The 11,926-nt window shown below is 35.2% G+C and overlaps 2 protein-coding genes across 3 annotated transcripts; one reads left to right on the top strand and one right to left on the bottom strand.

Moving 5' to 3' along the window:
* Positions 1-286: 286 nt before the first annotated feature.
* Positions 287-7,731, top strand: LOC133184132 (cyclin-F-like). 2 transcript variants are annotated; one of them, XM_061319001.1, is made up of 13 exons: positions 287-387; positions 2,268-2,440; positions 2,549-2,655; positions 2,761-2,828; positions 3,109-3,296; positions 3,414-3,584; positions 4,210-4,439; positions 4,598-4,762; positions 4,887-5,191; positions 5,325-5,412; positions 5,524-5,760; positions 5,870-6,009; positions 6,126-7,731. In XM_061319001.1, exons 1-13 carry the CDS (start codon positions 381-383, stop codon positions 6,587-6,589), a joined length of 2,343 nt encoding a protein of 780 aa, XP_061174985.1. In that variant the 5' UTR covers positions 287-380; the 3' UTR covers positions 6,590-7,731. The 2 variants fall into 2 exon arrangements, with proteins under 2 accessions (XP_061174985.1, XP_061174984.1); XM_061319000.1 differs by lacking the exon at positions 287-387 and adding an exon at positions 1,354-1,429.
* Positions 7,732-9,157: 1,426 nt separating this feature from the next.
* Positions 9,158-11,426, bottom strand: LOC133184133 (tubulin alpha-1A chain-like). Its single transcript, XM_061319002.1, has 3 exons — positions 11,300-11,426; positions 10,677-10,899; positions 9,158-10,372 (listed from the first exon to the last, which is right to left on the bottom strand). The coding sequence occupies exons 1-3, from the start codon at positions 11,300-11,302 to the stop codon at positions 9,243-9,245; spliced, it is 1,356 nt and encodes a 451-aa protein (XP_061174986.1). The 5' UTR covers positions 11,303-11,426; the 3' UTR covers positions 9,158-9,242.
* Between the last annotated feature and the right edge of the window lie 500 nt (positions 11,427-11,926).

The raw sequence follows: 11,926 nt of genomic DNA, 5'->3' as shown, positions 1-11,926 counted from the left end.
TAAGGTGACAATTTAACGTGTAATATTTACCGGGATTTTTTTTTAATCTTTAAATATGAGCAATCGTAATGTTGCGTTTTGACTGTAATGTTTGACAAGATCATATGCCGTTAAATTACAAAATCGATAACGGATCTTTAATGACAGATGTTGTCTCCAACCCGTTACTTCCCTGGGGCTATTACTTTTCATTTGAAAATACACGGAACCCTGGGAAGGTGTCAGCGAAGCCAACTTTCCTCGTTTGTAAACGAGCCAAGAATTGACCAATCAGAAAAGAGATGAGTTTTGGTAAGGTTGTAATGTACGTTTGAGAGAAAACGTTGCAATTTTAATTTAAAAAGTTTGTGCAATAGTAAGGAGAGGGGAAAGATAAGGAGATGAAAGGTAAATATGCATGTTATTCCGTAAACTATTTTATATTTCTAAAGAATGTTTTTTAAAAGCGGCAACAGTATGAAATTTACAACAACTGTCAATAGGAAGGCGGTATATTCAAACTGACCTACTCTTATCGTTTATCTATCCCAACCCGCCTAATAATGATAATATATTTTTGACTTCTACCACATAAAAAAACGTCATTTTTTGTAATTGTCTGCTTTATAATTTCATATGGAGACTTTATATTAAGTAATGGCAGAAGTTATCCAAAAATAGATTGTCGTATTTTCAAATGCATCGTGAAAGTACAGTCTTCATTATCATTATGCACTCTAAAACCACATGTTGATGTCAAGACATGAAAGCTCAAGTAAATGTAATATAAAGATATTTTCAATTAACCTATATATAACAGTAACGACCAGGGCGTTCAATTTCAGCAAATAATATTTTCTCCGTAATTAGGTCAACCGGTGTACGGATTATTGTTGCACACAAAATTAGGCCTAGGTCGATGTGAATTTGGGGGCAAAAATATTTTATATAATGTTAGTCTTATAACATTCATAAACCTCTTCCAATATACCGTAGATTTGAATGTATTTACAATCATAATGTAGATCTAGATTTTAAATGTATTGATCGTTTATAAATGGTTTCTCTCTCTTGTTATGTGTCATCGATGTCACAGTTTGTCTATACTTGTGAATATGTAAATCCATGCAAATATTAACGAATATAATTATAGACATATATGTTTGGACCTGTATATTTGAAATCAATTTGGTTTGTAAATGTCAACAAACATGTTCGGTTTTCATGTTTTTAATTGGACAACGGTCCAAACATGTGCTTGCTTGTTTACATTGCCAACCAATCAAATGCGGGAATACCCTCGCCGGTACTAATTATAGATCTCCACCTGCATTGTATCGACGCTTCTTTGCATTAAATACGTCGATAGTTAAAGTCATTTGGTACATATAATTCTGTGATAAAACTTAAACAATTCCAAGGACTTCAAATATGGTTCTTGTGTCATTTTGTAAGTATAGTTTATATACATTTATTTCAGTTAACATTGAAAAGAATGTCAAACATGCCGTAATTTTACAACATGTTATATGTCTGACAGCTGTCAAAGTAATAATCTGTCTAGATAAAAATCTATATGATGGATTCACAGATGCATTGTGACATGGTAACAAGACAACAGAGTTATGAGATCATTTGTAATATTGCACTTCACTACCCTTGTTTTACATGCAGTTCTAGGACCCATGTGCAAATATTTATTGTTAGGTTGACATAGCATTGCAGTGTTACAAACACTGTATTTGTGTTTTTAAAAAATGGGTTTATTTGGAAGAGGTAAGTTTATGAGGGAAATAATTTTAAAAAGGGTGATTTTGAATGACAGTTATTGACCAGTCTACACTATAAATTATTCCATCACTGTTACCTGTATTGGGATTATGTATAAATTATTGGTCATGATAAGAATTGATCATTACATCAGATGCTAATTATTGGTTTTTATGATTACAATAACCCAGAATAAAATTGCCAGCTCATGTTTTTCTCAATTAATTGACAATTTATGAATAAGGTACTTAGACTAGGTACCGATAATCCTGTCCAAGGCCTTTATTGCTATTGTGGTTCAGTTATTAATATGACCAGGCCCCATTAGGATTAAACAATCCCATTTATTATTGACACACCACAAGGTGTTTAAATAGGTTTATTCTATATAAGTATGTATCATTTATTCATTAATCACCACCTGTATATGTAATTAATTGGTCAATGTTCCCTTAACAAATTTGTCACAGAATGAATTTTAAGCTTGTATTTTCATTTTTTAACACCTCGCATTTCAGTTTTGTCGGCACTAAATCGGCTACAGAAGTCCCCCAACAAATTTATTCCCGTACACATGCATTTAGGTCCGCGAACTCGTAGCAGCCAGGTCTCACTATGGAACCTGCCAGAAGAACTCATTTTGTGCATACTCAAAAGTCTACACATCAAAGACCTGCTCAGTATGCGAGCGGTAAGTTCATATGGAGGGTTGTCAATCCATCAAAAATCTGAACCAGGAATTTACAGTTTAATTATTTCAGATTCTTCAGTGGAGATCACATTTCTTTTTCTAATACAGGTAAACTCCAGTTTTCGTGATATCATTGATGGTTGCTCCACATTATGGAATACAGCAAGCTTTTTAGACACATGGCCATCATCTAATAACATCCAGCATTTCGAAAAGTAAGTATTAATTATATAAAATTAGCCAAATTGTCGCAAGATAAATGTGAAATTTTGTTTTGTATTGTATCTATGAATACACATGTAGTTCTTTTTTTTTTATAGAGCTTCAGAGTTTGGAAATATCGAAGCTCTCATCAAAATGGCGATAGCTTACCTTTATAATGAAGGGTGTAAGTACTTAGCTTGAATTCATTAAAAGCCAAGATTTCTTTTAAGTCAAAAATATTATTGCAAAGATATTTAAAGGAATAGTATGTTGTAAAGATGAGTAGTTTCAGGAAAAGATTTAAAAATAAAAATTAAAAATGTTAATTGCAGTTAAGCAATTAGAGTCAATAGACTGTGAGAGTTTTTCTACTGTTCCAAAAGAGGTTGTCTAGATAGTTACATTTATTTCAAATCATTTGCAATGACAATGTATAAAGTTAAATATATTTCTATACTTTATAGTACCCGGTGATTTTGAAGGAAGGAAAGTTACAAGTAATGGAATCAAGGCTGCTGAGCTCTTTTGTCAGATTGAGTCCATGACCCCATTTGAACCTTTTACCTGGTTATTTATCCGTCCACCCTGGTCTATCAATGGAGCCTGCTGTAAAGAATGTGTATTCACCTACATGAAAAATTATCTGCAAGAGGTAAATAATTTTGAGTAATATTTTCATTCTTAAAGAAAACATTTACTTATTTACTTTGAGTAAGGAATTTAGTGCTTTATGAATGACCAATGTTCAGTTCGTTGGTTTTAATTTTAGAATGACAAACAAGATACCAAAAATGTGAATGTGTGTGTGGCCAAAACTTTGTTATTACTGGACGATGAGGAACAGGTTGCTGAATCTGATGTGTTCCTTAACAACGCTAGTCAGCTTGGATCTGGGTCTGCTGCGTTCTTGTTATGGCAGAAACAGTACCAAGATTGTATGGTAAGCTGATCAGAAAGTATCGTAATTTAAACCTTTCATGGTCATTTGCATGGTCGGTGAAATTAATGTCAGTGAAAGTGGAAAATCATAATGACTTCGTAGAAGTTGATCAAAAAGAAATACTTGAATTATTAGCTAGCTTTTGTATAGTGCTGGGACGATACAACTTTTTCTATATCGATACGTATCCCGATATTTGAGCCACGATACGATATGTATCACGATATGTTTAATTGGTTATAAATTTTTTTTTTGTATTGAAATGAACAAAACATTTCTTCACAAATAAGAATATTTTATTCAAAGAAGTTGTATATCTGTTGTAAAACTTAATTATTTTACACAAGTGGTGTTAATTATTATGTATTTCATATTCATATTTATATTCAGCATATTTGTTTTAAATATTAAACCCAAAATGTAAGGTAAACAAAGAAAAACATAAGTAAGAATTTTTTGGGCGATATTTCGATATTTTTTCATATGTATCGATATGCGTATCATCCTCACATTGAATCGATATTATCGATATCTCGATATATCGTCCCAGCCCTACTTTTGTATGGATTCAATTCATATTATATAAAAATGTTAACCAATATATAAATATTATTTTGAATTGTAGGTTACAGACAGAGCGAGAAAACTTGAGAGTATACGACAGTTACGAGAGATAGCGAAAATGAATAATTTAGATAGCAAGCTTTCACTGTGTAAAATGTATGCCAATGAAATGTATGGGGGTATCACTAAGTCTCAGGCAGCCATGTTTGTCCGAGAGCTAGTTCAGTCCACAACTCCGTCCAATACTCAGGAATGCTTCAGAACATCTCAGGAACTCACTACCTCCATGAGGTAAATATACAGACATTGCTGTAGTGGAACTAAACAGAACAATAAAACAACATCAACATTTTCCATAAGATATTCAGTAAAGGGCCTGTTTATGCAGACAAATACAATAAATTAAAGAATATTTTCTCTTTTTTAAATCCATTTCTGTTATTTTTCAGGTACATTTTAGTCGACTGGTTGGTAGAAATTGCTGGGATGAAAGACTTCTCTAGTCACACCCTACATATAGCTGTCAGTGTAGTAGATCGATACCTGAAAATTCATAAAACATCTCGATCCAAACTCCAACTGCTAGGCGTGTCTGCCATGGTTTTGTGTTCAAGGTAAGATGAAGCATCATTATCTGGTGATAACTTGATAGTAAGAATAAAAAAAAGGAATGAGCATCACTTTTTCATGTCAATGAACACTAATAAAACTTTTTTTTTTTTCCCCTTCCTCTTATAGGTTTCTTGGAAAAGACATCATCACTATCCGTGAAGCAGCATGGTTGACAGACAATACATACAAGTATGAGGATGTTGTGAGAATGATGGGAGAGATATCTGCCACACTGAGGGGGAACATCAGGGTTCCTAACAGTCTAGATTTCGTTGAGATTTTCTCCAGTGTTGCAGGCCTGGACAGGAAATGCAGCTGTTTAGCAGAGTACATCTGTGAGCTGACCCTCCTTCAGGCCGAGATGGGACAGTACAGCCCCGCAGAAATTGCAGCTAGCTGTGTCCTTCTTGCAAGACTCTTGATGAAGCTAGGTATAAAAGGAATTACTGCTAACAAGCTTGCATGAACTTTTCCTTTGAAAATGTTGACAATCCATATCAATAATATATTCTCATTGTTGAAGCAAAATATTTTAATGTAGTGTTCCTTTGCAATTTTCAACAGAAATGCCTTGGCCAGACAAGATAGTGGAATTCAGTGGATTTTCCATAGAAGACATTAGTCGCTGTGCTTTCCATATGCATGAAAAGTGGTAAGACATCAAACACACATACATGTACTTAGACACAAAACTTGTTTAAAATGAGGGGAAAATTTAAAGAAAAAATTTTTCAGAACATTGAAGTGTCTTTCTCTTTTGTAGCTTTCTAGAGGGTTCAGTGGTAGATCACAGAGATGTGAAACTACAAGCCGTCAAACTTCGGTATGCAGAAGAAAAATTCTATAAAGTCAGCGAAATTCCCATCATGAGTTATGAGGAACTGTGTGCCATGCTGGGGGTGACGGAACACATACTACAGGGCTCTGATGTCTGTGTTAAGTTCAGGAATGCAGATGAACTTATTTTGTCTCCGTCTAGAAAAAAGAGAAAGTGTGAAAGGTGTGTATGCCTTAATTTGGCAAAACATATTTCATGATATGAAATTGGAATATTTCTGTGCAACTGTATTGATTGTGTGTCTAATAATCCATTATTTATGTCTCTGCAGAATTTATCCACATTTGCAAGACAGAGAGAATGCAGCCACTCCATCCATTGAGGATAACTCGGTCATCATGGATGAATCTGTAATGTCTGGCTACTTTGGTGATCAGGAGGATGAGGAAGATTCCTTTCAGGAATATGATGGTAAGTAATCCCATTGCTGTGCTATCTGCTGGATATAATAAATAATTATCCAATATTAAAATAACCAAAATATTTTTTGTGTGTTTTGTGACCTGTACGTTGATCAATCATTGCAGATTCCAGTGAAGATCATGGCAGTCCTTCAGACTTGGAGTGTGGTTCAGAGAGCGATACATACTTTGCCAGTATCTCCAAATCAGACAAAAGCAAGGAAATGCCATTTAATCTTTCCTTCTCCACAATCTCATCTGAGAAAATTATCCATAGTTCCCCCAAAAAGTCATGTGACCATGAATCATCCTCAGGGATTTCGTCTTCCCCTAACACTGCAACTGACAATTCACCATCGTGTTCCTATGCATTTGTGCCAAAATCACCTCTAGGTATTTCTGGACACTCCTCACATATCTGGACTTTGAATTCGGCCAAGAAAAGCTGTGTCTCCAGTGACTCTGAAATGTCTTCACCAAGGTGCTCAGAAAAACAAGGTGCTACAAGTTACATGACCCTTAGACGGACAACTAAACGCAAGAGTCGACATTCTCTCTGTTATAGTGCGTCTTTTTCTGGGCAGCAGTGAGATGATTGTTTTAGGCTTATATAATATTGTTTGAATGAAAATGATGAATGCATGATTTTTTTTGCATACATGTCGAATGAAATCCATTTTATACTCAAGTACTGTATGTTTATGAAAATATCTCAATCATGAATTTAATTGTTATTCAGGGATTTCAGCCATTCCTTGTTTAGAGGATAATTTTTGGTTTATATATTTTTTTAAAGAATTTTATTTTTTCTATGATTAGTTTGAAATTGTTGAGTTCAGTGAAAATGGGTAAAAAAATTTTAAGTACAAATGAACTGTGTGCATTCCACTGTCTTCCAAAGACCTTTCAGGGAATCAAAAGTATCGTGATACTAGTAGCCTACTCGAAAGTGATATTAGTGAACAACAGTCATCGTACATCTCCGAGATATCATCGTTTCATCATTTTCTTACAGGGAGACAAAGTCTCCGCCTAGTATTAGTACTGTAGTCAAATTAAGTATCATAGTAGCCTCATAATAGTCACATAAATGCATTTTCCTATAACCACCTTCATGTTTTGTATTTGTAATGCAGAAATCTATAGATTTCCTCCATGAATATTTTCAGCTTCAAGATTTTGTCCTACCTCAGTGGCCAAACTTTTTCACCAACTCAGATTAGTATAAAGGCTATATAGGTGGCCAAATACTGCATTTATGGTATTTGTATTTTTGTTTTGAAGGCCAATATCTTGTCTGCTCATAGTGATTGTTAATGTTTTGTTATGTCTAATTTTATTCAGTGTTTGTTTGGAAGAATATGAGTGTGGAATGGAAGAGTTGTCTTTCCTCAGTAAGCTTTGTAATGGACGAATCCTTTTTAAAGTGGCTATTCAGGCAATCCCTTTACACCTGTTTATGAAAAATCATATCCACTTTGATTGTACTGCCTGATTGAATATTGTACATTTGCAGCATTTGGTGCTTAGAATAAATTATTTATTTATTTGTACAAATGATTATTGAATGAATGATCTTAATTTAAATATATAATATTCTTATTATATATGTATTATATACAAAATTACAACTCAGAAGCCAATCTTTTTTGGCCATAATTACTGATGGGTCTGTTGAGATAGAAATCTCATGTGTGTATGAGTGAATGGAGTTAATGTTCTTCGTTTATAGAGATATATATAAAAAATTATTTTCTTTCTACATAAAATGAGAAGAAAATTAAAAAGAAAAGAAACATATCCCAGTGTTATATTTATGTACAGTCAAACCTTGTTGTCTCGAACTCTAAGTCAACAAGAAATTACTTCGAGATATCCAAGGTAAAATGCTTAAGGAATAAGCAGTTGGGACTTCAAAATGACTTTGACATATCCATGGTATTCAAGATATCTGTGTTCGAGATACCGAAGTTCAACTGTATGTTTGTTGGATTTTCCTGTGTCATAAATAACAGCATGAGCAATGATAGTATTTTTAAGTAACCATAATAAAAGCCACAAACAGTAAACCATGTCCTCATAGCAACATCATCATTTTTCACTGGGGATGTTTCTGATTAATTATGCAAGGCATTGATGGCTACACTTGGCAATCAATTCGCAGCTTCTTTGATTAATTCCCCCATTTCTGTTTGGTTAATGGGACACATATTGATTTTTTTGGAGTAGATCTATAGCAACAGTTCCATAATAGCAGTAGATTTTCCGAGGGGAGAATCAATACTGCTAGTTTCCCACGAGTACAACAATCCTAGGGGAACAAGGATAAACTACCTCCTAAATGTGAAGTAGATTTTATTCAAAGCCTTTTATGTAAAGGTATAAAGGCAAACATTTTAGCGAAAGTTGTCACCTATTCCAATTTAAAATAGAAATATTCACCAAAAAAGTCAACTTACAAATATTTGCAACAGTTTATTCTGTTGTTAATTTTGTTAAGTGAAGAAATTTTTTAAATGACAAGAATTTTTAAAAATATTCTTTTTTTTTTTCAGTTGGTTTGGGTGTGTTTCCTGGATAGAAAGATAGGTTTTTGATCTCTGGGTGGACTCTAAGCACAATAAAACTTTGAATTGCCTCAGCTTGAATTACTCAAATGTGCCTTCTCATAATTTTTAACCATAACCTGTACAGGTTGTGCATCTAAATTTTGGGATTCATATTGACAGTACTTAATACTTTACATCTGACCCTTTTCTTTTACCACAAACCAGTTACTATACCACCATTGCAAAATATTTGGAACTCAAAAACCATCGTTTCCCGTATCATCCTTCTGCATTCCATCATAGGGTTGATTTGGAAATGCACATTCCTGAATTCCGAAAAATTTCTTTCAAGAGGCAATATATTTAAAGCAAGTATTTTTCTGTTTTAAAAATTATAAATTGGGTCAAAAAAGGGGGAACTTGAATTTTCAGACTTGTGAAATGCATTTTCCCTTGTTTTTCTTTTATCCAGTTGAGCAAGTAGGACCCCATTTCCTTATTACAAGGCTCAATTCCAAAACACAGCAAGCAAACTACTTGATTAACAAGTCTTGCTCTTACTTCCTTAATCTTGACTCTTAAAAGTAATATAGTGAAAACAAAAAAGAAAACATTTCAAAATGGTGTTTATTTTCTTTTCAACATGTTGAAAAAATAGAAAAAAGTTCCTGAATTCAAATATCATTGAACACATTTAATATTCTTCTCCCTCCTCCTCTCCTTCACCTTCCACCGAGTCCACACCCACTTCTTCATAATCCTTCTCCAGGGCAGCCAGATCTTCACGGGCCTCAGAGAATTCTCCTTCCTCCATACCCTCTCCAACGTACCAGTGGACAAAGGCTCGCTTGGCATACATCAGGTCAAACTTGTGATCCAGACGAGCCCAGGCCTCAGCAATGGCAGTGGTGTTGCTCAACATGCAGACAGCACGCTGAACCTTGGCCAGGTCACCTCCTGGGACAACAGTAGGTGGCTGGTAGTTGATGCCAACCTTGAATCCGGTGGGACACCAGTCCACAAATTGGATGGTACGCTTGGTCTTGATGGTAGCAATGGCAGCATTCACATCCTTTGGTACAACATCTCCTCGGTACAACATGCAACAAGCCATGTACTTGCCATGACGTGGGTCACATTTGACCATCTGGTTAGCTGGTTCGAAGCAGGCATTGGTGATTTCAGCCACAGAGAGTTGTTCATGGTAGGCTTTTTCAGCAGATATGACGGGAGCATATGTAGCCAGAGGGAAATGGATACGAGGGTAGGGCACCAAGTTGGTCTGGAACTCTGTCAAGTCCACATTCAGGGCACCATCAAAACGCAGGGAGGCAGTAATGGAGCTGACAATCTGACCAATCAGACGATTCAGGTTGGTGTAGGTGGGGCGCTCAATGTCCAGATTGCGGCGACAGATGTCGTAAATGGCTTCGTTGTCCACCATGAAGGCACAGTCCGAGTGTTCCAGGGTAGTGTGGGTGGTCAGGATGGAGTTGTAGGGCTCTACTACTGCAGTTGACACTTGAGGAGCTGGGTAGATGGAGAATTCCAGTTTGGATTTCTTGCCATAATCCACACTCAGACGTTCCATGAGGAGTGAGGTGAATCCAGATCCTGTTCCACCACCAAAGCTGTGGAAGATGAGGAATCCCTGAAGTCCAGTGCACTGGTCAGCCAATTTACGGATTCTGTCCAGGACCAAGTCCACAATTTCCTTGCCGATGGTGTAATGTCCACGGGCATAATTGTTGGCAGCATCTTCCTTTCCTGTTATGAGCTGCTCTGGGTGGAACAGTTGACGATATGTTCCTGTGCGAACTTCATCTGAAAATTAACAAAAACAAATGATGAGACAGGATCAAACATTTCAATTTAATCGTTGTTGAATGGTTCCATTTTGCCACTTTTCAGTATATTTTTTGTTATGATCTTTCATTTTCACCGGTAGTCAATAAACATTGCGCTTCTCTTTTAAGCTCAAGTACTTCAATCAAGGAAGTTCTTTTTTAAAGGAAGTAAAATTTCATATCTGTTACAAGGAAAGTTTATTCATATTGCAACCTTCCTTCTCAGTTTTAGATGAGATTTACATCTTATAATTTAACCTTGTATATAATTCTGAACATACCAACAACTGTTGGTTCCAGGTCAACAAATACAGCCCTGGGCACATGTTTGCCTGCACCAGTCTCGCTGAAGAAGGTGTTGAAGGAGTCATCTCCACCTCCAATGGTCTTGTCACTGGGCATCTGACCGTCTGGCTGGATTCCATGTTCTAGGCAGTACAACTCCCAGCAGGCATTGCCCATCTGGACTCCGGCCTGGCCAACATGGACACTTATGCATTCCCTCTGAAATCAAAAGGGATCATTCAAAATATTAAAAAAGTTATATTTATATAAAACAGAAAAAAAATTCGCCATGTTATATGGCTCAGTCTTGTTACACTCGACATTTATTGCCAAACCTTAAATAATATATATAGTGAATATGGGTGTGGTCCAACCTTTTATTTGCAGAAATTATATGAAACAAGGAATTATAAACCAAATAAAAAGTATATCTCATTAATTAAGTTCAAAAAGGGCCAAAACTCTTAAAATAACTTTTTTCCTTTACACGTGGCGAAGTACAACGTTCAGCTTGCCGCCAAAAAACACCACCTACTTTTGCTTGCTGACAAACATTTTTTTTTATATTTATATTCGTTAAAAACTAAAAAATACAAGATGTATATAAATTTGCACCTACCATATTGCTGTTGTTGATTGGTAATTGGGAAAGACGGAGAAAGTTACAAACAAGTTAACTCTCACGTGACGATCTGCAACGGATCAAGTGAGAAAGATGTGAATTACGCGGCCTCCCGTTCGCTTTTTATATGTCCTCGTTCAATTCAAACTTGGACGATCCTAAAGCGAGCGGTTTGATTGGTTGTTGTTGATGTAATGTGCCACAAAAATGTAAACAATTAGTTTCCACTCTAGTGCACAATTTAAGAAAAAAACCACGACTGTGACAAATTTACTGGTGTCGGATTTACAAAACAGTAAATTTAAAATACAGAGGAATTTAGCACGCCTAAATAAAAAAAAAACAACAAAAAATAAACACAGAAGATTTTTAGCAGAAATGAATGGCAATATGTACCGAAAAAATGCTCATATTTTAATTAGTAGTTATAATGTAATATATTAACAACAGGTAAACTTTATTTCACATTACTCATAAACTCTCACATATATGCATTATTTTTTGCAATATTTTTTTAAGAAAGAAAACCGTCTCTTTTTTAAAAAAATAAAGTGATGAAAGACGCATATCACATGTTCTTCAACTTCCTTAAGGATATCCGATCCTCAGCTAGGAATGATATTA

Source organism: Saccostrea echinata, unplaced genomic scaffold, assembly GCF_033153115.1.
Source record: "Saccostrea echinata isolate AGI-Se365-2 ecotype Australia unplaced genomic scaffold, CSIRO_AGI_Sech_v1 ptg000010l, whole genome shotgun sequence".
NCBI lineage: Eukaryota > Metazoa > Mollusca > Bivalvia > Ostreida > Ostreidae > Saccostrea > Saccostrea echinata.
The sequence above is the reverse complement of the archived record's forward strand: the minus strand, read 5'-3'. Positions and strand labels throughout refer to the sequence as shown.